Raw genomic sequence first — 27353 nt, 5'->3', positions numbered from 1 at the left:
AAACTAAATATACAGCTACCATACAACATAGCAGATGATGTTTGTATAACACGTTAATACAGTTTCAGTTGTAATAGCCAAAAAGTACAGTCAGGAGCTGGGGATCTAGCTCAATAGTAAAGGGCTTGCTTAGTATGCATGAGGCCCTGCTCTGATTCTCACCACAAGAAAAAGGAAGAAAACAAAAACAGTGCTGTTAACCCAAGGCTCTTCAGCTAATAGATACAAAAACCTCATCACTGCCGGGCGCTGGTGGCTCACGCCTGTAATCCTAGCTACTCAGGAGGCTGAGATCTGAGGATTGCGGTTCAAAGCCAGCCCAGGCAGGAGAGACCGTGAGACTCCTATCTCCAATAAACCACCAGAAAACCGGAAGTGGCGCTGTAGCTCAAGTGGTAGAGCGCTCGCCTTGAGCTGAAGAGCTGAGGGACAGCGCCCAGGCCCAGAGTTCAAGCCCCACGACCGACAAAAAAAAAAAAAAAAAAAAAAAAAAAAACCTCATCACTGTTCTCTCAATATCCTATCTGCCTTTCATAGCTTATTACTGTTTAAACCATGATTGTTTGATATTTGAAAAGAATATGTAATAGATAAAAAGAATTGTTTGGTTGATAGTTTTTGCTATTTACTCATTTAACTTAGAAGCTCATAACCAGGCACTAGTGGCTTATGCCTGTAATCCTAGCTACTCAGGAGGCTGAGATCTGAGGATTCCAGTTCAAAGCCAGCCTTCGGCAAAAAAAAGTCCCCATGAGACTCTTATCTCCAATTAACCACCAGAAAATGGAAAGTGGCACTGTGGCTTAAAGTGGTAGAGCGTTAGCCTTGAACAGAAGAGCTCGGGACAATACCAAGTTCAAGCTCCACAAGAGACAAAAGAAACAAGAAAGATTTTATCCTAGTGAACTGAAATCTTACAACACAGTGCTGTCTACTTACCCTCCTGCCTGGTGGTTTATGCCTTCTGGCTCACACCTCACTTTGGGGAGGGCAGGACTTCAGTGTCTCATCCTCTACCCAGCTTCACCACTTACCCATCCAAACACCTCACAGAGAATCAAGGTCTAGAGGGTCAGATAGCTGGAGCTTTTTAGTTTAATACTGAAAGTCTCAGCAAGCTCTATAAGGTTCTCAAGCAGATAACAGGGAAAATTTATCTTCTAGCTTCCAAAGGAAAATTGCCTATAAAATGGATGGCTCCAGAGTCAATCAATTTTCGACGGTTTACCTCAGCTAGTGACGTATGGATGTTTGGTGAGTATTTTATTTTTAAGTTTTGAATTTAAAAAGAAAACTACATTTCACGTATCCTTCAAAATAAAGAATATTTTCTTGTCAGAGTAGGTAGAGTGTTGCCTTCCCAAGCTTGACCACTGCCCTCATTGGGAGGTCACTAACAAGTAGCTATAGAGCAAAGGTTATGCACCAGCTTCAAGTGTAATTCTCTGATACTCTATCTCACTTTCACAGCCTGTCACTTTTCGCTTTTGGTCCCTTTGGCTGCCTCCTCTTCCCCACAGGGAGATGCCCTATCTGTTTTCTTTTATCTCTCTTCCCTCCATTACCATCACACTGAATGTGGACACTTAATGTTCTTCTGGCTATGTGACAGCTCCTTTAGCCTGGAGGATCTATACTGCTCCGTCCGTCTCAGTGTTCCGAAATAGGCTTGTCTCAAGGCTTGGTTATCAATCCTTTGTCTTCTATAACTTCTCTTTCTTTGATGTTTGGTCTGTCTCTTCCTTTCCTCCAAAGTCGTCCTGCTGCTACTCTCTGGTGTAAAAGTGTGTTTCTAATTCATCTACACTATGCATGTACACTGCCTTTATCCAAATTGCACAGTGACTTGCTCTGTTGATGTGGAGCACTGCTGCCTCTTCTTGCCTGATGTTATTTCTACCCTGACTATCTCTTTCCTACACCCAGTCCTTCAGTGCAATCCCATCTAAGGTTAAAATCCATCTAGGTTCCCTGAAGGCTAACATTGCAGATAACCAGATACTGACCCCTCAAGAAATGTACTAATAGTAACCTCTCTGTACATCGCCTTTATAATAACAATTAAAACTATTTACTGGGGCTGGGAAGATGGCTCAGTGGTAGAGCACTTGCCTTGCATGCATGAGGCCCTGGGTTGAATTCCTCAGCACCACATAAGCAAAAAGAAAAAAGCCGGAAGTGGCGCTGTGGCTCAAGTGGTAGAGTGCTAGCCTTGAGCTGAAGAGCTGAGGGACAGCGCCCAAGCCCAGAGTTCAGGCCCCATGACCGGACCCAAAAAAAAAAAAAAAAAAAAAAACTATTTACTAAAAAAATAAATGGGGCTTGGAATGTGGCCCAGCATGCATAAAGCCCAGAGTTCAATTCCTCAGTACCACATAAACAGAAAAAGCCGGAAGTGGCTCTGTGGTTCAAGTGGTAGAGTGCTTGTCTTGAGCACAGAGAGGCTCAGGGACAGTACCCAGGCCCTGAGTTCAAGCCCCAGGACTGGCAAAATAAAATAAAATAAATGTAGTTGGGTGTCAGTGGCTCATGCCTGTAATCCTAGCTACTCAGGAGACTGAGATCTGAGGATCCAGATTCAAAGTCAGCCTAGAAAGGAAAATCCATGACATTCTTATCTCCAATTAATCACAGAAAAAAGCTGGAAGTGGCTCTGAGACTCAAGTGATAGAGTGTTAGCCTTGAGTAAAAGGGGCCCAGGGACAGCGACCAAGCCCCCAGTTAAAGCCCTTAGGACCCTCAGGAAAAAAAAAAAGAAATGTAACTAAGTACTGTGTATATCACCTTTATAATAACAATAAAAACCAACTTAGAGAATTAGGAAAGACTCTGAAGACCATGTGATTTGGGTACAAATCCAAACCACAGTTGCTAGCTGGGTAAATCATAGGACAAGTTAATTTGCCTTCTCAAGGAAACTTGAGAAACTTGATTCAGAAATCCCTACATTTTCACATTTTAACATTTCTAAAACTGAGGAATAACTTATAGTTGATAATAATTGGGGCTTTTTTTTTTTTTTCTTTTTTTGGTTGGCCGTGGGGCTTGAACTCTGGGCCTGGGCGCTGTCCTTCAGCTCTTCAGCTCAAGGCAAGCGCTCTACCACTTGAGCTACAGTGCCACTTCCGGTTTTCTGGTGGTTTATTGGAGATAGGAGTCTCACGGTCTCTCCTGCCCAGGCTGGCTTTGAACCGCGATCCTCAGATCTCAGCCTCCTGAGTAGCTAGGATTACAGGTGTGAGCCACTAGCACCCGGCCTAATTGGGGCATTTTTAAAATACAGTTTTCCTTACCCAAATTCATGTGAACTTCATAAGTTTTGCTCATATTGCTACTTTCATAGCCAAATGAGTTTAAAAAAAAAAAAAAACCTCTTTGTAATAATAGATTTAAAAATTAACCATAAGCTGGGCTCTGGTGGCTCACGCCTATAATCCTAGCTACTCAGGAGGCTGAGATCTGAGGATCACGGTTCAAAGCCAGCCCGGGCAAGAAAGCCTGTGAGACTTCTTTTTTTTGTCAGTCCTGGGGCTTGAACTCTGGGCCTGGGTGCTGTCCCTGCGCTCTTCAGATCAAGGCAAGCACTCTACCTGTGAGACTCTTATCTCCAATAAACCACTAGAAAAACAGAAGTGGCACTGTGGCTCAAGCGGTAGAGCTCTCGCCTTGAGCTGAAGAGCTGAGCGACAGTACCCAGGCCCAGAGTTCAAGCCCCATGACCAATAAAATAACCATAGTAAGAAAAAAATTACACCATAAATTGGCACCGTTCCACCATCCATTTTGTCCTGTAAAATAATGCTGTTCCTTACGATCAGAGGCATCTTAGATGCAGTGTAGAGTACAGAACAAATGATAGAAGTTCAAACCAATATTCAAACAGTACTAGATATAGAGGGAGAGAAGAGGGCAAGAAAAAAGAAAGAAAAGAGGCCATTGCAAAGACTACGGGTCTTACAGGGTGTTTTGTTTTGTTGATATATGGTGCAGGGCATTGAACTCAGGGCCGTAAACTTTGTAGACAGGCACTCTACTTCTTGAGCCTTGTACCTCCTATCTCTTTATTCCTCATTATTTTTTTGAATTGGTCTCAAGTGTGTGTCTATGCTGGTCTGGGAGCAGTCTTCCCAAGTCAGCCTTCCATGCAGCTTAGGATGGAAAGGAATCTTGAAAACTCCTGCCCAGTCTGGCCTCAAACTCTAATCCTCCCAGTCTCAGTCTCCCAAGTAGCCAAGTTTACAGGTTTCATTAAGCTCAGGAGAGGTGATACCTAGTGTTACCATTAGTGTTGTGCATGAGTCCTGGTGAGGAAAGCAGCACCAAGGCATTTTTGTTGGTGTATTACTGGGTTGGGATGTGTGTGTGTTGTGTCAGACTCTTCAAATTTATATTAAAACTTTTGGATTGGGCTGGGAATGTGGCTTAGTGGTAGAGTGCCTGCTTAGCACACATGAAGTCCTGGGTTTGATTCCTCAGTACCATATGTGTGGGAAAATCTGGAGGTGGTGCTGTGGCTCAAGTGGTAGAGTGCTAGCCATGAGGAAAAGAAGCTCAGGGACAGTGTCCAGGCCCTGAGTTCAAGTACCAGGACTGGGCCGGGGGGCAAGGGGACAGGGGACCTTCTGGATCTTGGATCAGTTTTAGAATCAAATGCCTACATTGCATTAGCATGTAATACACAGTTCATCCTATAAAGATACAGTTCCTTCTTGGGGCATCATTTGTACAGTGTATTCTATGTTAGAAGTAGATTTAAAAGGACAATTAATTTCCTGGAGGAGAGGCAGGAAGTAGAGTTCCAGAAGAACTACAAAGGCACAGCACAGAGTGTACTGTCAGCCACGGCATGCCATGCAGGAGGCAGAAACGAGAGCGTGCTGGAAAGAAAACCCCAGCACTAGCAGAAAGCTTTCCCCTCTTTCCTTGCATTACTCATTGTAATCCTGTTGTGTTTGTCTAAAGTTGAGTTCTTTGAGACTTGGGGAAGGTGAAGGGAAAGTGCTTGATTTCCCAAGGTAGCGTCAAGTGTGTTTGGTTGTTTGTGGACAAGATTGCCAGAGTTGGGGCACTTTTTTGAGTTTTTTTTTTTTTTTTTAATCACACGTTTGCTGCAGGAAGGCAGTGAGTGTCGGGAAGGTAAAGTGACGGTAGTGCTGTCGTGCATCTCCACAAGGAACCTGAACTGTCTAAAGTCTTCAGCTTCCAGGTTTTGATTAGCCCTCAGGTCAGCTGCCGTAATATCTCCTCCTCGGGACATATCTAAAAGTCACTTGTGGTTTTTGGCACTGATCCATCAAACTAACTAGTGGGCTACTTCATAAGTGAGATTTTCAGAAGTAGACTACTAAAAACAATTATGACTTTATATGACTTTTTCCTGATAATAATTCAACACTCCATTCTTCACACTGTGTAAACTAATGCTTGTGCCTGGAGTTCATTGAGTGCTGTTGTGGCTCGCTGAGCGTCCCAGATCTTTCTGCTGGTTCTCTGGTCCTGAAACCTGGTGGACTATCTTCGTGCTGAGCTCACTGCACTGTTTTCATTCCCACTCCACAGGTGTATGTATGTGGGAGATACTGATGCATGGTGTGAAGCCCTTTCAAGGAGTGAAGAACAATGATGTGATCGGTCGAATTGAAAATGGGGAAAGATTACCAATGCCTCCAAATTGTCCTCCTACCCTCTACAGCCTTATGACGAAATGCTGGGCTTATGACCCCAGCAGGCGGCCCAGGTTTACTGAACTTAAAGCTCAGCTCAGGTAGGAGTGGGGTGGAAGGGGTCTGGGGCGGGGGCAGATTTTGCTGCTTCTCCTTCGCAGCTGTAGCACTTTAAGCTGGTTTTGTTAGTTCATCTGAGGCTGAATTGTTTCCTCTGCAGTTACTTTGACATTGATTTACATTTCTCTATACCTTGTCCAGAAACTTTAGTGAATTCAGTCTTAAAATCTTACTCCCTGACTCTGACTTAGCATGGCTTCCATTCTGTCCCTGCTGCCCTCCCCATTCTCATACCAGGCCTTCCCTGGTACCGTGTTCCAGCAGTACCTAAGTGTGTCATCCTCCTAGTCCCTCTCACCACCTTCCCACACAACATGTTCTCTCTCCACTTTTGCCACCTGTCCAATCTTCAGAATCCAGCTCAGCTATTCCCTCCTTTATGACCCTTTCCAAGTCAACCGTCTTCCCCAATGAGACAACCCCTCTCTAGTACCTTTTAAGCATTTCCACTATCCTATTACAAGCATCTGTTGCTTGTTCAAGTGCCAGTTCATGGCTCCCATTTTGGGCAAGGCACTGCCACCAGTAGCTCCCAGTCACTTGGAGGATCATGGTCCCCATGGGAACCACTTTGTGGTAAGCCCCTCAGAGAAGTGTCTGTATAGTCTACCTGCTGCCTGGCCTGGGAACATCTGGGTTGCTTCTCTGTCTCCCTGACTCACCTCAGTGATGGCCATCACCATGCCCCACTTGTCACCTGCCAAGCCACATTTGGACCTAGGCATCACGTAACTACCCAGTGAACACTTGTTGAATTCGATTCTAGATTCAAACTGAGCTCTAATACTTTCATAAGATGGTGTTTTAACATAGTACGCGGATATGAAGAGGTTAACCACACCATAGCACCATGGCTTGCTCTATGTGACCTCCCTCATATCTGGGTGACCTCTCTGAGTTTATGTGAGTATTTTTCAAAAATACCTCCAAATGTCGGGCTAGAAGACCCTAAATGTTTGTCTGCCCTCAGCACAACTTTGGGTACTCAGCCTGCTGAAAAGAAGTCTGAGCTCTGGGAGAAGTGTGAAGTTCATGTGGTCAGCCGGTATTTATGTCCCTGACCTACAGAGCTGAACCCAGTGGTGGGGGTGAGGAGAATGGGACAGCGTGGCCATACTCATTTACACTTCCATGAGACCTACCCTCTGAAAGGCCAGGCACTCTGGGTCTCCATAACCTGGACCCACAGGCCTGGCTCCACATTCAGGTCAGTGACACACTGCTTTTCATGTGCTTGGCCTTTAGATACCTCAGAGAATATTCTGATCTCAGTTTTCTTCCAGTTGAAGTTCTCCAATCTTCTTCCATCCTCTTATCATGTAATTATATATCCTATTGCTGTTAAATCTGGTTTTCTAATGGGCTTTATTTCATGTTTGGCTTGAAACTTCTTCTCCTCTTTGATCTTTCATTAAAACCTGACAGATCCTGACTTTACCTACTGATATTCCCCCTGCCTTTCTGACTTTACCTGCTGACATCCTCCATCTTGCTGCCTCCCACCCTTACCATGAACTAGACAAGACTTGGGTAGCCACCTCTTCTGTGCCTTCAGTACTCTTTGTGTCTGTTCAGCCTATTCATAGTCTCTGTCTCTCCCCTATTTAGCTTTGGTCCTGTCCTTTGCTCACAAGTACCACATCTCTACTTGAGATTTCCAGCTGGCTGTCGTGTTATCCAAGAAGCAAAGCCTTCTCTGAGCCACCTCCTCTCCCTTCTCCCCATAACTTCTGTGGCATAACTTCTTGGCCTATCTTCCTGAAATTCCACTAAGAAAAAGTAACACTGCTACAAAAGACAACTTCTAGTGGCTTACTGTGACCTCTCATGTTCTGGCAGAGGCTAGCAGGTACATTTAAACCTCCTTCTTTAGAGCTTGAAGAGCTCTTCCTCACAAAGCCAAATTCACTCTCTCACCCAGATTCCTCCGCTACCTGTGGAGACTGTCCCATCTCTCTCAGCTTCCTCCCTGCCTTGGCTCCTCATCATGGCTGCCAGCCTGCACCTCTGAGTCTGCATGGCTTGTGTGTTCTTGCACTTCCCCAAGCTCCCCCAGACCGTGCGTCCTGCAGTCAGTTCCGTTTCAAATGCTGTTGGGCCTGGTGCTGGTCACTGGGCACAGATGACCCAAGCACTTTTCCTGCCCTCGAGGAGCTCACAGTCTAGTATGTCTCCTTCCTACTAGACTGAGGCTCCTTGAGGACAGGGATCGTCATACTCACCACGGTGTTGCCCACACCTGCCGCCAGGAGCACTGGTATACACATGTGCCTCTTCTGTAGTTGCAGGTGGCCTTTTGTGCACGTTGAGCACAGGTGATTGATCATTTTCTCTGAAGCATTCTGTTTCTGCCTGAAGCAGTTTAATTTGCATTTTGAATATTTATAATATGGCTACCCAATAACTTTATACAGTCTGTTTAGATTTTACATGAACAGTGCATCACAAAAACTAAATCTGTAAGGTTTATTTCATATTTTATTTTTTAATAATTTTTATTGAGATTAAGTGATTATATAAATCACAGATTTCACAGTATTATGGGATAGTGATACTTAAAGTCACAAACACATTTTAACCTTCACAAAACAAATTGTCATTATCTTGGTCTATAAAGTTTGTGAATTCTACAAGCTTTGACAGTACAACTATTTCTTCTGCATTGGGTGATACGTACATTTCTTTTGCTTAGTGTTAGCTGTTCCCTCTTTCCCTCTTCATTCCTTCCCTCCCATTGTTGCCCTTGAGTTGCTTAGTTCATTTTCATCAATGTCCAGTGCAGCTGATGGTCTCCTCCGTTGTATTTTCCCATTTTATTTCATATTTTAATATATCCAAAGTTTTTTTTTTTGGTTGGTCGTGGGGCCTGTCCCTCAGCTCTTCAGATCAAGGCTAACGCTCTACCACTTGAACCACAGCACCACTTCCGGCTTTCTCTGCTGATGCGGTGCTGAGGAATCGAACCCAGAGCCTCATGCATGCAAGCACTGTACTATGGAGCCACTTTCCCAGCCCCCAAAGATTTTTTTTTTTTTTTTTTTTTTTTTTTACCAGTCGTTGGGCTTGAACTCTGGGCTTGGACGTTGTCCCTCAGCTCTTTAGCTCAAGGCTAGCGCTCTACCACTTGAGCTATAGCTCCCCCCAAAGTTTTTTAAAAGACATAATAGTAAATATTGGGTAACTCAGGCTTGTTTCCCAAACCCATTTCTCTCAGCTGCCTTAAGTACATGTGGCAAGCAGACTCCCCACTGTCCTGCCATTCTTCCTTACCTGGACTCTACATTCCCTGCAACTGCATAAGTTGAGAAAAGTAACTTTTGGGGACAACACTGTGAGACTTGGTCAAAGGCACAGAGATATTACTTGGTCAGATTTTGCTGAGATAGCCTCTGTGACCAAGAAAGCTCCTTTTGCCCTGTTTGCACGCTCACAGGAGTGAACGTGCAGGAAATGGGAGCAGCCTGTAGGTAGCCCTTATCTAGTGTAAAAAATTTCTCAATGAAAGTATTTCAATATGATTAAAATACTCTTGTATTTTTGTGCTTTATGATTGATTGATTATAAGAATGCACTAAATATTTTTAACGGGAAATCATTTAATCCCTTGTTAAGCTCTATTCTTTGTTAGATACTATGCCCCAAAACACCCATAATGAACAGCTTGTGCAGCTTCTGTTCAAAAACAGCATTTACCAGGGTACTCATGTCTTTGTGCCACCCTGTCAGTAAATACTGGTCATTCACGTTGTCTCTTAAATCCTGTTTTTTAGATGAGGAAGGACAAGAAATAAGCAGAGTAGCCATTTAAAGTTTTGTCTCATAACTTTTTTACATTTGTGAACTTTTTATTAAGTTGTATAATAAATAACCAATGTCAATTTGAAAACAGCGAACAAACAGTTCAGTGAATTTTCACAAATTGTACACATGATGTAACAATTATTTAAAACAAGAAAAGAGCCCAGAAATCCTCAAGAATGCTCATTCTAATTCATTGTTGGCCCTCTTACGGTAGCCACTATTCTGTCCATGGGTGGGTTCAGTCTGTTGATATGAAGGTATCAGTAGGTATGTTCTGTTTTGCTCATCATTTAGTTTGTGAGACCACTGTGTTATCTAGATAGTTCATTTTCTTTGGTGTACATAATACCCTGTTGGTGAATATGCCACAGTGTATTTGTACCTTCTGCTCTTGGTAGAAATTTGGATGAGTTCCATTTTAGAACTCTGCATGTTGCTCTGCAAGTTGGGCAGTTGTTGCCTGTGAGTGTGCGGATATGACTGTCCCTTTCTGGGGTTCTGGGGTTCCAGCAGTGAACTGAACTTCTGGTGGCTCTAACACTAGTTGTTTCCCAGGATTTTTTTGGGGGGGTCCAGTCGTGGGCCCCGAACTCTGGGCCTGGGTGCTGTCCCTCAGCTCTTCAGCTCAAGGCTAGCACTCTACCACTTGAGCCACAGCGCCACTTCCAGCTTTTTTTTCTTTTTGCATATGTGGTGCTGAGGAATCGAACCCAGGGCCTCATGCATGCAAGGCAAGCGCTCTACCACTGAGCCACCTTCCCAGCCCTCCCAGGATTTTTTGTTTTCTTTGAAGTTACATATTTAGAAATTACTATTGGTGATAAGTCATGCTCACACGTGCAGATGAGGTAGAGTGACGTAAATGGTGTGTGAAGTTTACTGGAACCTCACCTACTTCGCCATCCAAGACGGTCATGCTTTGAATTGGCCTTTGTCCCTGAGTTCTTCAGAAAGAACTTGCTGTGTGGGCAACAGCACTCTTCCCTCTGCACTTAGCTTTACTAGTTACAACTTCAAAAAAGTGACTGTTATTGAACCCTTTGTGTTGCTCAGCATGGTGCCTTGGCAAGCAGGAAGCACTGTCCCTGTCAGTGTGCAGATGAGGACGCTGCCACTGTGGCAGAGCTGGAACTCTGGCATGTCTGCCCCAGTAACCGCCCAGAGAGCGGGCACAGATATGTTAGTTTTGGACAAGGTCAGGTCTCAGCAGAGGTGATTTCAGGCAGACTGGAGCCAGGCCACTCTGAGGTCTGCTGTGAACTCTTTAGGTGGCATTTTAGCTGCAGCTTGGGGTTGTTGTGGGTTTTGTTTGAGGTTTTTGGTTTTGAATGGTATATGCCTGTGGGATTTTGTTTGGGGATTTGGGTTGTTTTAACTTTATGTTGTGATGTTTACTAAACTTGATCTTTTTTTTTTGGGGGGGGGGGGGTCCGGTCGTGGGGCCTGAACTCTGGGCCTGGGCTCTGTCCCTCAGCTCTTCAGCTCAAGGCTAGCGCTCTACCACTTGAGCCACAGCGCCACTTCCGGCTTTTTTTTTCCTGCTTATGTGGTGCTGAGGAATCGAACCCAGGGCCTCATGCATGCAAGGCAAGCGCTCTACCACTGAGCCACCTTCCCAGCCCAACTTGTTCTTATAGTACTGACCTTTGTGAGAACCAGCTCCGTGGCTGCCAACACGAATATCTTACCCTTTTTCCATACTGCTTCTCAGAGCATTTCAGGAACACAGACTATGTTTCAGTTGATCTCTCAGAGTTACCGCAACACCTTTAGAGTTGACAGGATGTTGGTGTGCACAAACAAAATTTAAAAGGCTTGGTGACGTCCAGAAAGTTACTTAGCATCCCTGTAAGAGCAGAATCATAAATACTGCCCTCCTGCTAGTTTTCAGGATTAAGTGAAATAATCCAGAAATGCCGTCTCTTGCAGATGGCCCATGGAAGTGTTTATAGTGTACACACTGTCAACCAGTCTCCTAATGGACACTAGTAAAGACCTTAAGCAGTTCGTAATAGTGTTCTTTGTGGAGATAAACAGTTAAGTGTCTTAGAGCAGTGTGGTTGTTTGAATTTGATTTTAAGCTCAGGCACTACAGAACTGTGTGAGAAAATGAGCTTTGGAGTGAGACAGACCTGAGAGGGGGCCCCGGCTCTACACTGACTGTTCTTGGGGAGTACCTGATAAAGGAGAACCTCCTTTATCACTTGCCCATTAAGGATGGCAGCAGCTGCAGGTGCTTCCAGGCCAGCTTGTGAGGCACAAGCGAGTGAAAGCAATGGCCTTAGTGCCTGGGAGGCGCTGTCCACTGCCAGCAGCCTCACAAAGACGAGGAGTGTAACAACACAGACTTTAAAGGTGGTGTCTCAACACTTCCTTAGTCTCCACATTTAATTTAGCCTTAGTGTTCTCTACCCTGTTGCCCTGTTAACCTTTGGAGGCCAGATAATGTACAAAAGAGAATTCGGTTCCCAGTGGTTCCCATTTGCTTCTTTAATGTTTATAGTAGCCTTAGCCTTCTTAATAATTAAAAAGTAAATAGTAAAGCTAAATGTGTGTATGTGTATTACCACTTGAATCACACACTTTCAGCACTTGTAATTAATGGGGATAAGATGCACTGATTTTCCTGCCCCAGCTGGCTTCATACTGTGATCCTCACATCTCAGCCTCCAAAGTGGGTAGGGTTACCAGCATGAGGCACTACTGCCCATCTGTAATCCTAAATTTAATAGGAATTTAATGGAAAGTTGAAGTTGTTTCCACTAAAATTATGTCTTTGTTGTTGTTGTTGTTGTTGTTGTTGTTGTTGTTGTTGTTGTTGTTGTTGTGGGGCCTGAACTCTGGGCCTGGGCGCTGTCCCTCAGCTCTTCAGCTCAAGGCTAGCGCTCTACCACTTGAGCCACAGCACCACTTCTGGCTTTTTCTACTTATGTGGTGCTAAGGAATCGAACCCAGGGCTTCATGCATACAAGGCAAGCACTCTACCACTGAGCTACCCTCCCAGCCCTAAAATTATGTCTTAACTGTTGTTGTTCTTGTTGTTGGTCCTGAACTCAGCACCTTATACTCTCATTCACCTTTTTTACTCATGACTAATGTTCCACCACTCAAGCCTCACCTCTACTTCTGGCTTGTATAGCTGGATATGAGAGTTTCTCAAATTTGTCTACCCATGGATCTTAGATCTCAGCCTCCTGAGTCACTAAGATTATAGATAGACATAAGCCACTGGCACCAACATCCGATGCGGTGTTGTGCACAACAAAGAAATCTTTCCTAAGATTGGATTGCATTTTATAGAAATGACTTCCTAGGGCTGGGGAAGTGGCTTAGCAGTAGAGTGCTTGCCTAGCATGCATGAAGCCCTGGATTCGATCCAGATAAACAGAAAAAGCCAGAAGTGGCACTGTGGCTCAAGTAGTAGAGTGCTAGCCTTAAACAAAAGAAGCCCAGGGACAGTACCCAAACCCTGAGTTCAAGCCCCAGGAGGACTGGCAAAAAAAGAAAGAAAGAAATTGCTTCCTATACTTCCATAACCCCACACATCACTGTTATAGATATTACCTTATTTGGATTTCATAGCTTCTCCAAAGGATGAGTACTGAGGCTTAGAAGTCAGAAGACTTGCCCTGGTTGCTCAGGTCACAGGAGGCAGGGCCCCTCCTTTACGTCCAGACCTGTATTTCTTTTTGTCTCTTCCACAGTGCATCCCTCCTCTCTGGCTTCCCCATCCCTCCTGTTTTTTTGTCTCCTGATCAAATATCTCCCCTACCTGCCTTTTGTAAAGAGAGAACTCCAGCCAGATGTAACTTGCACATTTACTTTTTTTTTGGGGGGGGGTGGGGGCTTCCAGTCGTGGGTCTGGGCGCTGTCCCTCAGCTCTTCAGCTAAAGGCTAACACTCTACCACTTGAGCCACAGCGCCACTTCTAGCTTTTTTCTTTTTCTGCTTATGTGGTGCTGAGGAATTGAACCCAAGGCCTCATGCATGCAAGGCAAGTGCTCTACCACTGAGCCACCTTCCCAGCCTCGCACATTTACTATTTACCGCTTGATTCTGATCTCTGAACCACAGTGAAGTCATCAAACTTCCCTGCCATAACTACCAGAGTTCTTTTTTCCCAACTGTTCTATCACTATTTTCCTGTCCCCACAGTTTCTTTTTGGTTCTTCAGTTGCTCTAAATTCCCATACACTGAATTTCACTTCCAGGTTATGTCCTTAGAAAGCATTAATAATGATGGACATCTTTCTTCCTCTGGAAAGTGAAGTATCTGTAGTTCTCAGTGGCACCTTCTTTATTCAGCTTACAGATGGTCAGGAAAATTAATCTAGACGTGGGAGACACAAATGTGGGAACCTTGACTCTGTCTATGTACAAAAATTATAATAATTTCAAGTTGTCGAGCACAGCAACCAGGACTTGTTTCCTAAAGTTTGAGACACGTCATGAGTGGAGAGAGAAATGTGATTTGTGATTTTGGCATTTCAATGGAGCTAGGTGTCCATGGCACCTGTTCATAGGGGGAACAGAGATGCAGCTGCAAAAAAGCTTGTGGCTGTCAGCCTCCAGCTCACCCAGCCCACATCTGCCAGCCCCAGCTCTGCCTCAAGCCTACAAGTTGTTTTCCCACAAAGACACCAGGGGGCTTGTTAGAAGGTCAACTTCATTCCTTTCTGGTGAGGCAATATTGAGTAATTAGAAGAGATCATACTTCAGAACTGGTATTCCCATGAACTTGCCAGAACAAGCCCTTTTTTCTATTTTTCTTTTTCCTTTTTATTGCTCCTGTCTCCTCTGACTCTGTCTCCTTTTCTTACTCTTTCCCTCTCTTCCTCCCTCTGATATTTTTCAGAAGAGCCCAAATTACTATAAACCCAGACTGATTTTATGTTCAAAGCGAATTGTGAGATATCATCTCTTTGTTTCAGTGATAGTTTCAAAGAAAAGAGTTGGTAGAACATATGCTGTAGAAATTATATGAGGGAGGGGATGTGCTCAGTGGTACAGCACTTGGCTAGGATGTGCATGGCCCTGGGTTCCAGAAAGAAAGAAGGGAAGAGGGAATAGGAAGGAAAAGACCAAGAAGGGAAGGAGAAGAAACGAAGCATGTATAACTTCATCCCTTCCTAGTGTCTAGAAAGAACTACAGAGGCAGCTTACATTTACTTAAATTCCAAACCCTTTGTTTCTTGGAGGTGATAAGATTGCCTTGTGACTGTCTTCTGTGTGCTAAGCTTCCCGCCCCCCACCCCGGCGGGGGGGGGGGGGGGGAGTGAGCTCCTCCCACTGCCCTTTCTCATGTAGGGCTGCTCCAGTGACTTAGAGCATCAACTGTTCTAGATCAGTTGGACTCCAGTATTGCTGACTTGTCCTGGCTGGAGATCTGGGTTTGCATTTTATCTCAGTACTGAAAACAAGGGACCTAATAGACAATGTTCTTGCTCACCACCACAATACCTAGTGGTGAGCTGTTGTTTTGTTGCTCCAAAAGGGATTTAATGTGACTTCTCCATGCTTTGTTTAGCCAGTGGACTTTTGAGACTGAGTTTCTCAGAGGTGTGGCAAGAAAAAAGAAAAAAAAAAAGTAGCTATCAACAGTTTTAATGTCTTTTAACTGCAAATTGGCTGCCTTGGTGACGTTTTCTTTTAAATTAAAAGAAGCAAAAATACATTTGAACTAACGTTAAGGGAAGCGCCCTTTAAGATTCCCTTTCAAGGTGGAGCCCGTGAATAAGCCTATGTAATTATCAAATGCACTCAGGTTTACTAAATGACAAGTCTCAGCTCTTACTGTTTCATCTGTTTGCAAGGTTGAGCCTTGGAAACCACCATCCCAGGAAAAGCTGGGAGGGCTCATTGCCAGTTCACATTAGGCAGCTGGAAGCTTTCAGATGGAATGTATTGCTACTAAAAATATTGAGTCTGGGAAAATATGCTTCAGTCTGACCTCATGACTGTGTGCATTCTCGTGTGCCGCCCTGGGCTCTTCCACAGCTGTAGGAAGAGAGCTCTGCCAGGTCTCTGCGTGCCTCTTCTTCCATCTATGGAGTAGCCGCACACTGTAAAAACAGATAGTTTATGTGTTATTTACGTTCTTCACTACTCAGAGCTACAGACTGGGGTTTCTCACAGGCATTTTGACTTGCAGTTCCTGGTATGTGACAAAAGTGCAGAGATGGAAAGAACTTGCTTTCTACTTGTCCTTGTGTGCTTTGAGGCTCAAGATTATCTGCCCAATTAGACCTGCTGTGCACATTAGATGCTTACACCTCAATCCCACACACAACAATATGTAACTAAGGGCGGAAGAGAGAGGCTGTAAATTCAAAAGGTCAGAGCTGGGAAGTGACTGGAAAGGTCTATGTGTGGGAAGGGCCTCACAGGGCCTATATGAAGATTTGAAGAGAAACATTAGCCTTAAGACCAGGGTGACCAATCTAAAATGAAATGGCCCAGTGGGACCTGCTTAACATGGGATTGCTATTGCTTGAAAAAAAAAATGTCCAAATTAGCTTCTCAAAGCTTATCTGTATTTTCATTATTTCAAGAAGTAAGAGAAAAAAAAAAAAGAGAAAGAGCTTCACATTACTTTTTCCAATTGGTTTTTATGTACTCTATAGTTTTTGCTTTGTTTTTTTTTTTTGTAAGCCAAAAAGTATCAGGATTTGGTATCTGATGATTGTTTTCAGCATCAGGTGTTGAACATGACTCTAAAAAATCACTAGTTCAGATACCATAGCTCCTTGCTATAGTCTCAGACGGAAGCTGTGTTCCGAGTGGCCATCTGGAAGAAAGTTGCCAAAAGGCCTTTCCTTCAAACTATGTGGCCAGTTGCAAGCTCAGGAAGCCTATCCATGTGCTCTTCACTCAACAGTCAGCTGGAATAATCCATATTCTCTTCACTTGACAGTAGCCTTCTCTATCCATGGGTTTTATTCCTCTGTGCCTGGGCTTCGTTCAGCCATTCACCTGTCCCTTACTTGTGCATATTACCTACCCTTCAGAGTCTGTACCAGTTATAGGAATGGAAAAAAAAAAAATGAGTCTGTATGTGACAAAAGCCAAGCAACCAGAAATTTCCAATTTCCAGAGTTAAATTTAGTTAAGTGGTAGTTCTTTGGTAATGTAGACAAGAAAGGTAACTCAGCCTCAAGAGAGTTGGGAGCTTGAGAGAAAACTCCAGTGTTATTGGGCACTGGAATACTAGTGACATGGGCCAAGGAGGGAGAGGCAGTTTCCTTGCAGGAGAGGCTCAGGGAGCATAATAGGACCTTCTCTAGGGGGGGGGGGGGTGTAAGAAAGAGCAATAAGCCCAAATGTGCATGGCTTTGAGTTTCCTGTTTGCCTGTTTCTGTCCTCCTCAGGAGCCTTCGGGAATGGGTTCTGTGATGTAGAAACCTGAGCCATGCCCTCCCAGGACCCCACTGATGAACCAGCAGGGCTCGTAGGTACCATTCCAGATCATGCCCTGAACGAGGCGACAGATTCAAAGGCATAGCTTATCAAAAAGATGCAATTATGTGTATAAAAGTTATACTACAGGGGCTGGGAAGGTGGCTCATGGTAGAGTGCTTGCCTCGCATGCATGAGGCCCTGGGTTCGATTCCTCAGGACCACATAAACAGAAAAGGCCAGAAGTGGCCTTTTGTGGTAGAGCTCAAGTGGTAGAGCACTAGCCTCAAGATGAAGAGCTGAGGGACAGCACCCAGGCCTAGAGTTCAAGCCCCACGGCTGACCAAAAAAAAAAAAGCACATTTGGTCTCTTGCACCTCAAATTAATTGATTTTTAAGTCATTTTTTAAGTCATTTGAAAAACTTGGCTTATAGCCCCTTGTAGGAATGGTAGCCATCAGATACTGGGGAAAATTTGATGGGGAATTTGTCATAGTTCTTTATATTTTAAAAAAGCTTTTTGAGTTCAGAACCCTATTGGTGGTACTGGAGTATGAACTCTGGAACTTGCAGCTAGCTCTCTACAGCTTGAATACTCCTCCCGCCCATTTTGCATTAGTTCCTTTTTGAGTAGGGTCTCACTTTTTTGCCCTGGTCCAGCCTGGGCCTGGATTCTCCTAATTTTGCTTCTCATGTAGCTAGGGTCACAGGTGTGCACCATCATGCCAAGTTTTTTTTTTTAATAATTTTTTATTGAGATTAAGTGATTACATAAATTTCACGGTATTGTGATAGTTATCACAAACACATTTTAACCTTCACAAGAAAAATTGCTTATCATGGTTTGTAATGTTTGTGAATTCTGTGAGCTTTGACAATACAACTATTTCCTCCACATCGGGTGATATGTGCATTTCTTTCCTTTTGCTTAGTGTAAGCTGTTCCCTCTTTCCCTCTCATTCCCTCCCTCCCATTACTGCCCTTGAGTTCATGCCAAGTTTTTTATTGGTTGGGACGGAGTCTCTTGGATTGTTTTCCCAGTCTGGCCTCAAACCATGGTCTTTGCTATTTCAGCCTCCCAGGTAGCTAAGAGTACAGGATGAGCCCTGAACCTGTTTCAGAGCTCTGTACAGATTGTTTCCTTTTATTTTTTTCAACAACCTTTCAAGGCAGTAATGGGAGGCATCATTTTTGTGGGTGAGGCATGTGAGATAGCATAATCTTTTTGTCGCCAAACTTGTGCCTAGCTTTAGCCCAACTCAGACTGCAGCTTCTCTACCTCACTGTTAGCCCTCTCAGTTTGTTTATTCATCTCTCACAAGCTCTGATGCTGCTCAGCCAAGCCCCGGGTCTGGCAGGTTACAGTAATATATGCATCTTTCCCTCATACTTCAGTAGCACTGCTTGCCAGGCACTGTTCATCCAAGTACAGTAGAGTCACACATTTAATACCGTTAGTAAAAGGAAAGAGAGAAAGTGGGAGAGAGCAAGGAGGGAGGGAAGAAGGAAGAAAGGAAGGGAAGAGGAAATAAATTTAGAGGGATTTATGTCTATGAAAAATAGTAAGTCTGGTGATTCACACCTGTAATCCTAGCTACTCATAAGGCTGAGATCTGAAGGATTGTGGTTTGAAGCCAGCCAGGACAGGAAAAGTCCATTAGACTCATAGCTGCATTGAACCACCAAAAAAGCTGGAAGGGGAGCTGTGATACATGTGATAGAGTGCTATCCTTGAGCAAAAAAGTTCCGGGAGAGCACCCAAATCCTTAGTTCAAGCTCCAAGACCGCTCCCCCTTCCCTCCCCCTTCCCCCGACACACACACATACACAGGTGTGTAGGAACCATTGGTTTGCTTCAGTCTTGTAACGCTTGTGCACTGGAATGGGTTTGTCATTGCAGCCTGCTCCCTAGATTTCTTCCTGACCAGTTTCTTCCAGTTCCTGGAGGGTATAGCCACAGATGCCTTTGGGACAGCCTTCTTTTCCCGTGTTTTGGTGACACTCTTCTTGAGTCTTTCTTTGTCCTTAATTGGAGCACCTCTCTGACCAATGCCCCTGCATCAAGTAGAAATTTGGTAAATGCTTGCTGAGTTGCCAGCCAGGGTTGAGACCTCATAAGAAGTAACTTACTGATCCATGTGAGCATGACTGTAGCTCCTGCTCCTTTCCTCTTCTCATCCGGAAATGAGTGCTCTTGATTGAGAGTAGGCCAGAACCTGCCTTTGAGCACCCTGTGCTGCTTCCCCAGATACATCCCTGGCCAGGCTCACCTGGGTCTTGCACATGGGCCAGGTACCCAGCAGTACCAGTGCCTGAGCTCATGTCTTGCCCACTTACGAAGCAGCCAGGAAAGTTCTGGGGATTTTTGTTGGGTTTTTGGCTCTTGTGTGTAGTGCTGAGCTTCAAACCCAGAGCCTCATGCATTTAGGCAAGTATTCAGCTGCTGGGCTTTTCCTCCAGTTTCTGAGAAGTGAATGCTTAAACATTGTTATTAATTTACTCCACCACAACCAGCTAACTTGAGCAAGAAAAAAGTCTTACTTTGTGAAGGAGATGGGTTTTCTGGACTGGAAGCTTTCCTTTAAAGTGGTAATGGAGGGCCAAGAAGGTGGCTTAGTAGTAGAATGCTTACCTAGCATGCATGAAGCCCTGGCTTCAAGTCCTCAGTACCACATAAACAGAGAAGGCCAGAAGTGGCGCTGAGACTCAAGTGGTAGAGCACTAGCCTTGAACATAGAGAGGCTCAGAGACAGTGCTCAGGCCCTGAATTCAAGCCCCAGGACTGGCCAAAAAAAAAAACAAAAGTGGTTACAGGATCTGTTTCTTTGAACAGAACATTATTCTCTTTCCTTATGGGGAAAATGTCCTTAACCTATTCAATGCTAGCTTGCTCACTTGGAGCAGTTATGAAATGAATTTGTCTTCTTGACTCAGAAGGTGACTATGAGAGGAACAGCCTCCAGCCAGCAACAGGAGTGTCTTTTCAAACAGTGGAGTAGATTCCCAGATCAGAAGGAGTCAGTGTGTTGATGTCACTGTTTCCTGAGTGATTCTGTCTGCCAGGGGCCAGAAACTCTGAATGAGCCTCACTATCAGGAATCTGAGTTGCAGGCATGTAGGAAAGAGCCAGTTATTGGCACAGTTAGGAGAAAGTTTCAAAGACCCACCCCCTCTCCTTGCTGAGCCCCAGGGAGTCGGTGTGGAATGGGAAGCTAGCTGACTCTCCCTTGGCTCCATTCTGAGGAGTTTACAGGCTGGCAAACGGCCAGGACTGAGAGCCGCCCAGCAAAGCTGTGGAGGCTGTGGAGACTAGGGTGGCCACGGCGACATGTGGGACTTCACGTACCCCTGAACAGCCCAGCCGTTGGTAAGTGTGGCGCTTCCAGCTGAGAACAAAGGGTAGAAGCACCTGCAAATACTGTGGCATCTTCTTTTTTTTTTTTTTTTTGGTCAGATAAGGTACTGGTTAGACTGAAAGTTAGTATGAACTTAACTGTACTGAGCAAGCTGGAGAGGTTATTGGCCGCCCCTTACTGACTGCTCATGTCATGTGCGAGGAGTCTGTGTTTGTGTGAAGAGTCTGCTATAGACAGGCAGGTAGACACTTGGGAAAGGGCTGCTTAGGATTTCTCAGGGACTTTGTGTTTGGCTCAGAGCATACAAACATTTCATCTTAGCCTTTTCTTCATTTTCACCAACTCCTTTCTTAACCTCTGGCTATGCTTTTAATGAACTTGCTGATAGGGACTGTGGCTGTTCTAGAATCATCTTGTGAAGGGTTAGAAACCTGATTTTTTTTTTCTCCCTATGTGTGAGCTCCTTTCTTTTTGGTTATTTTCTACTGGGTGCCAACTGGCATCCTTTATATGGGTTAGGGAGAGGTCTAATGTGTGATTCTGGTTGTAGGCCCCCTTAACACAATGCCTTGTTTCTCTAGCACAATCCTGGAAGAGGAAAAAGCTCAGCAAGAAGAACGAATGAGGATGGAATCCAGAAGACAGGCCACCGTGTCTTGGGACTCTGGAGGGTCTGATGAAGCACCGCCCAAGGTAGCCAAGGTCCCCACCCCAACTTTGGGGTTCCTCTTAAACTAACTCCTACACTGGATGGTGTAGACAGCTGTTTTCACAAGGAGGAAATCTAGTCTCAGGTTACCCTGACAGTAGTTATAACATGTTTCTTAATTGTTCCTCCTTGATAGATTGCCACCCTGTGTACTCTTTTCCTAATTTGTGTTTTGATTTGAGGCCGTATGAGCTGGACAAGAACAGTCAGAATAGACATGATTTTATTTACATTCTTGCTTTCTCTCTCGTCCTCCCTTCTTGAAGCCTCCATAGTGAGGCTTAAGTAGAGTCTACTTCCATCTGACCACATTCACTGTGGTTTAGTTTGGTTGGGTTGGGATTTTGTGCACATTTTCTACCTTTTTCTAGTATGTGGCTGTGCTGTTTGTCAGGGGAAAAGCTCATCTCCTTTTTATGTCCAGGCATGATGCCCTCACACCCTGCCTGCCCATGTGCCCCCACACCCCTTCTCACCTCCCCTCCTACATGACGAGGGCAACCACAACATCTTATAATCTGGACAGTGGCTAGGGATTTTTACTGAGATGGCCTAAACACTTTTCTTGGATTAAGGAGCCTTAATAAGCTGGGCCTCTGAGGGTCATGCCTGTAATCCTAGCCACTCAGGAGGCTTACTGAGACCTGAGGATCATGGTTTGAAACCAGCCTGGGCAGGAAAGTCCATGAGACTCTTCTCTCCAATTAACTGCCAAAAAGTCAGAAATGAAGCTGTGTGGCTCAAGTGGCAGAGTGCTAGCCTTCAGCAAAAAAGCTCAGAGACAGGTAGGTCCCAGGGCCAGGTCAAAGGAACAACAACAACAGAAGGTCTTTATACAACATTTGTTTTTGAAAAGGTAGTATTTTCACATGGATAATCCAATTCAGACCTCTTTCTAGGAAGTAAAATAGTAATAGTGTTCTTTATAGCTAAATTATTGACTATTTAATAACTAATAATGTAAGTTTAATAGCTTTTTTGAAATGTATTCATAAATGTCAGCACAAAGAACTGTATTAAGTACTGTAGCAATTGTAGCTTTAATCATGATACTCAAAGGCTTGCCTTCTCGGCTACTGCTACTTGCAGCAGGGCAGAGGCAAAAGGTGCCTCTCCCCAGCCCCTCTGCAGAGGAAGAAGACCATACTATCTGCAGGGCGGGAAGGGAGGGCTTTGAGTCAGGCAGTGAGGAAAAGAGAACATTCCTTTGTCATTCCTAAAGAACAACAGAAAACATTCTTAGTTGCCCACAGACGACACATGAACCACTCATTATCTTACCTAAGGTCCTCTGATATGTTTACCAGTTTGCCTGTGTTTTAATTCCATGACAGCTGCAGGATTGTTCAAACAAGAGACATTAAGAACCTTGAAGTCAAGCAAGTCTGTTCATCCAGGCTGTTCTTATAACCTGGTGACTGGACACAGCGTCTCTCCATTCCTTCCTTTCCTTTTCTTTGTGAAATTGTGGCATTAATACTCCACTTCCAGCTTTAATTGGAGATAAGAATCACAAAGAGGGGCTGGGAATGTGGCTTTGTGGCAGAGTGCTGCCTAGCATACATGAAGCACTAGGTTCGATTTCTAAGTATCACATAAATAGAAAAAGCTAGAAGTGGTGCTATGGCTCAGTGGTAGAATGCTAGCCTTGAGCAAAAGTTCAGGGACAGTGCCCAGGCCCTGAGTTCTAGCCCCAGGACTAGCAAAAAAAAGAAAGATTCACAAAGATCTTCCTGGCTAGCTTCAAACCTCAATCCCCAGATCTTTGCCTTCTTGCTAGCTAGGATTTACAGGCAGGGTCTCATGGGTTTTGCCCAAACCAGCCTTGGGCCATGATGTTCCTACCTCTGCCTCCTGAGTAATAAGCAAATGCTATTGTCTGCCTGTTTAAGAATTTGAACAGTATTGCTGGAAGTAACATGCTGCACCCCCAAATCCCTAAGTGTTATGCTCCATAGCAGCCCTGTACACTAATCTGATGTTTACAGTAACAACCTTCTTGCTCTTTTGCCTTCAGTACTTAGTAATCCATTACAATGTACCTTTAATTTTGCCTGCTTAGAGACTTGCTTTGGAGACTGGGTCTGTCTTGATGACCCTTCCTGGCCACAAACGCACAGTACCAGCTGTGCCCTTTTTAATTGATGGCATCACTTGAGCTCCAACCTGTAAGATCTCTGTGCATTCCTATATGACTCTCACATCTGATAAATGAATGGCACTCCTACATTCTTTAGGCACTCTTTTGACTTTTGTTGGAATCACTCGGAACATAAAGCTTTTTAATGTTGACGGTGGCCAGTTGATCTTTTTTTCTTTTGCCCGTTGTATTTTTGGCATGTTAGCCAATAAACCACTGTCTCACCCAAGCTCATCTCTTACATGTCTTCCCATTAATCATAGTTTTAGTACTTTTTTAAGGTTTATCTGAAAAAGAGATTGAAGTGTTCATGTGAATATCCACTTACCCAGAATTATTAAAATGTTGTTCTTTTCCCTATTGAAATATGATTTCAATCATGCTGTTTTAGAGAAATCACCCAAATCATTTACATGGTGCTCTGTTGATTTTCACAGCCCAGTAGGCCTGGTTATCCTAGTCCAAGATCCAGTGAAGGATTTTACCCCAGCCCTCAGCACATGGTACAGACCAATCATTATCAGGTATACAGATTGTTGCTGTGTTATTGTCTAATTGTGTTGTTCTTAATTCCTCTGTACTCTGGATGGTAGAGATGTACATTAGACTTACTTCTATTTTCTTATATATTTATTTTGGTGAGCAGAAACTTACAGAGGCCTATCAACCTGCACCGAGGGTCTTCACAACTCACATGGTCTCAAAGCAGGCAGGACAGTGCAGCCCTCAGTTGTTAGACCTGATCTTTCCCACCGGCTCTTGAACTGGGCAAGGAGGAGCCAGTGACACACAGTGTGCAGAGGGAATGCCAAACTGAAGTTTTTCTAGAAGGCAAAAGTAAAATTTTAAAGTACCGTAGCAGAAGCCATATGAGTGGCCTTGTTTATAAGTGTGGAAGGAGTGTTGAAGTTGCAGGCAGACTTCTTCACAGAGTAAGATAAGGCCATCCTTGGAGAAGGGACCTGGAACAGAGTAGTAGTTTTTGGTTTTTAGGGAAGGATAAAGTCTGCAAGAGTCAAATACTGCTAAGGGGGGCTCACTACATTCCTCCCTCAGGATTAGGGACCTCTTAGGCCAATACGGGCGGAAATTCATAGCTATTGTTAGTCAATACTTGGTACTATAATACCAAGAGAGAAGGTATTACTAGAAAAGTCTACACTGTATATTCATGGTTGTTTAGCAGTGGACCTGGGTAAGTTTCAAGCTTTGTACTATTACCTCCTATATACTAGAATTCTATTTACTAGTTCAGAAATAGAGCATTGCTTTCAAACAGCTTCAGTAGTTCTAGGCAAGTGGCTCAGACCCATGTTTTAGGAGATCCAGCTCTGAGATAGTCAGCTGCAATAGATCCCTTCAGTTTCCAGGTTATTTATCCAACTACCATCCAGGCACTGGCTACAGAACTGTCATTGTGTGACAGATCACAGGGGCCCCTGGCCAGGATGATTAGTAATCAGAACAGCAGGAAATATGTGGACAGCCCAAGAGGAAAACCCGTGTCTGACTGTCAAAAGACCTTGTACTCCAGCAGATGGTACAGTGTCAGCCAGGAGAAAGTCCCAGGGTTAGTGGTTGGCCACACTGAAGTCAAAGCTCATCTGGCCCCAAGTGGGAATTGGATGGCAGCCCTATCCATTCCTTATACAGCTCTCAGAGCCCTGCTATCACCTGGCAGGTCTGCAGGTAGCATGGTAAGGTCAGGGTACAGCCCAGCACGCCTTCTGCTTAGGACCCAAGCACATGTGTTATGGTTGGCTGACCCCACTACGGCAGTCCCTGAAGACGGGGCTGGGTTTCCACCCTAAATGTCTTAGAACAGAGTAATTTTTTTTTTTTTGACAAAATGTATGATTTGCCTTTCTAAGCCTGTTTTCTTACCTGGTTGATAAGACCAATTGGAAAATTTCCTGGTGTTAACTGTGTTCTTTTTCAGCCTAGCACACTAAGGTGTACACACGCACGCACGCACGCACGCACCCTGCTCTCAGTCATTTGAAAACTCACTGTGAACATTCTGAAAGTTCTCTGGCAGCACTATGTCACTTCTCACAAAGATAGTAGTGGTATAGCAGTTTGCATTTGGTAAAATTTTTATTAATCTAGTCTTTATTATTCAAATAAGCAGACCTCTCCGTATAGGTTGCTTAATAGTTTATTAATTAGATAAGAAGTTTGGGTATAAATCAATGCCTAGAAACCTAATACATATGTGAAACTTTTTGCTGAAGGATATTTTATACTGATGTTTGGGAAGATGGATTGACTATGCTTTATCTCAATGTGAAAGTAACTGGCAGGCCCATTCATACTATCCTTTATTCTGCTCACTTGATCCTGAATCAAAAGATACCCTTTGTTCCCCTGCTGCCTGGATTTCTCCTCCTGTCCCACTAACCTCTACCTTAGTCATCTCTGTCAGAAGACATGACCTTTCCCACCATCAGCTCCTACTTGAGGTTCCATGAGGAAGGCCATTGCATGGTTGCATTTTGAGACAGTCTCAGTAAGTAGCCCAGACTGGCCTTGAACTTGGAATCCTACCTCAACCTCCAGAGTAGAGATATGGCATGTCATACCACCAGCCCAACAGGGGTTTTGTGTTTTTCTTGGCTCTTGTTGGGGCTGCTCCTGTTGGTAAGTTCTGCAAGAAAGAAGAGTTCTAGAGCTGAGCATGGTGCATCTGTTTTGGGGGTTTCCTGGTGCTTTTGTATCCAGAGGTAGTCTGCTCTGAGCATGTCCATAAATGTATAATTCCAAAGTAATTTCTTATCTTATAGTATATATTTGTGTTATTTATCTAATGGAGCTACAGAAAATTGCCTCTCCTGAAGATTTCAGTGAAAATCTCTTTTTTTTTCCCCTACTATCTTCTGTAAGCCATCTACATTCCTTGACACCAGTCCCCATAATTCACAAAGTGGGCAGTGTTAGATCACATCCATTCTAAATCCTGCACTTAGGAACACTTGTAATTATGGTAGATGCACTCAGTGTCATGAGTTGGTCATAGCTGCCATGCCAGAGAACATACTCAGATGTTCAGGAGATTAGAGATTAGAACTTGAACTTGGGCAATTATTCTAGACCACCGTGTTTTCTGTAACTTTGTTTCACATGCAAAGCAGGACCATGCTAAAGCTGTGTTGTGACCAAATCTTACCTTGCATAACACTTTCAGGTCTCTGGCTACCCTGGTTCACATGGAATCACAGCCATGGCCGGCAGCATCTACCCAGGCCAAGCATCTCTTCTGGACCAGACAGAGTCATGGAATCATAGACCTCAAGAGATATCCATGTGGCAGCCCAACATGGAGGTAAATTAGATGTTCTTGGCTTTCAGTTTGTTAACTTATAAAGGAGGCTTAAGGCACATCTACTCTCATGTTTTGTGGTTTTGTGGAATTTTTTTTCACTAAAAGAAATGCTACAATCATAATCCATTTGTTTGAAAGGCAGAGCCTTAAACTGGATATAATCAATATATACATGAAGCCAAAGAAAAAATCAGGTAGACCATCAGTTCTGTGGACCATGTTGTTTTATGCAACTTGCCTGGTAAAATAAAAGACCTGGTTTATGATATTAAAAATTATTTGGATTAGTGGCGCTGTAGCTCAAGTGGTAGAGCACTCGCCTTGAGCTGAAGAGCTGAGGGACAGCGCCCAGGCCCAGAGTTCAAGCCCCATGACCGACAAAAACAAAAAACAAAAAAAATAAAAAGATTTCCTCTACTTTGCCGGGCGCTGGTGGCTCACGCCTGTAATCCTAGCTACTCAGGAGGCTGAGATCTGAGGATCGAGGTTCAAAGCCAGCCTGGCAGGAGAGACTGTGAGACTCCTATCTCCAATAAACCACCAGAAAACCGGAAGTGGCGCTGTAGCTCAAGTGGTAGAGCGCTCACCTTGAGCTGAAGAGCTGAGGGACAGCGCCCAGGCCCAGAGTTCAAGCCCCACGACCAACAAAATAAATAAATAAATAAAAATAAAAATTATTTGGATCAAAGAGTATCCATAGTTTTACTTTTGTTCTTTTTCTTAGAGTATGTTCAATGACTACTTTATATTCTCTAGGATGTATGTATCATACTTAACTCTTGTTACTCTGCTTCAAGGTGTTTCTATGGTTTTACTATAAGAAATATTGCATTCTTTGCACATCTTA

The 27353-nt window shown here is 44.1% G+C and overlaps 1 protein-coding gene across 13 annotated transcripts in view; it reads left to right on the top strand.

The window, feature by feature from the left end:
- Positions 1 to 27353, top strand: part of Ptk2 (protein tyrosine kinase 2) — a 248044-nt gene that overhangs the window by 198557 nt on the left and 22134 nt on the right. For 12 of the 13 annotated variants that reach the window (XM_069991475.1, XM_069991474.1, XM_069991473.1 and 9 more), the window contains 5 exons: positions 1165 to 1254; positions 5560 to 5764; positions 20917 to 21028; positions 23622 to 23708; positions 26369 to 26506. In XM_069991475.1, coding sequence (XP_069847576.1) covers positions 1165 to 1254; positions 5560 to 5764; positions 20917 to 21028; positions 23622 to 23708; positions 26369 to 26506 — 632 coding nt within the window. Of the gene's footprint in view, positions 1 to 1164; positions 1255 to 5559; positions 5765 to 20017; positions 20347 to 20916; positions 21029 to 23621; positions 23709 to 26368; positions 26507 to 27353 lie in introns of those variants that run through there. The other variant, XM_069991478.1, reaches the window with a different exon arrangement.

Source organism: Dipodomys merriami, unplaced genomic scaffold (genome assembly GCF_024711535.1).
Source record: "Dipodomys merriami isolate MVZ:Mamm:240054 unplaced genomic scaffold, mDipMer1.0.p SCAF_4, whole genome shotgun sequence".
In the NCBI taxonomy this organism is placed as follows: Eukaryota; Metazoa; Chordata; class Mammalia; order Rodentia; family Heteromyidae; genus Dipodomys; species Dipodomys merriami.
Note: the sequence above shows the minus strand (reverse complement) of the source record. Positions and strands in the feature narration are given on the sequence as shown.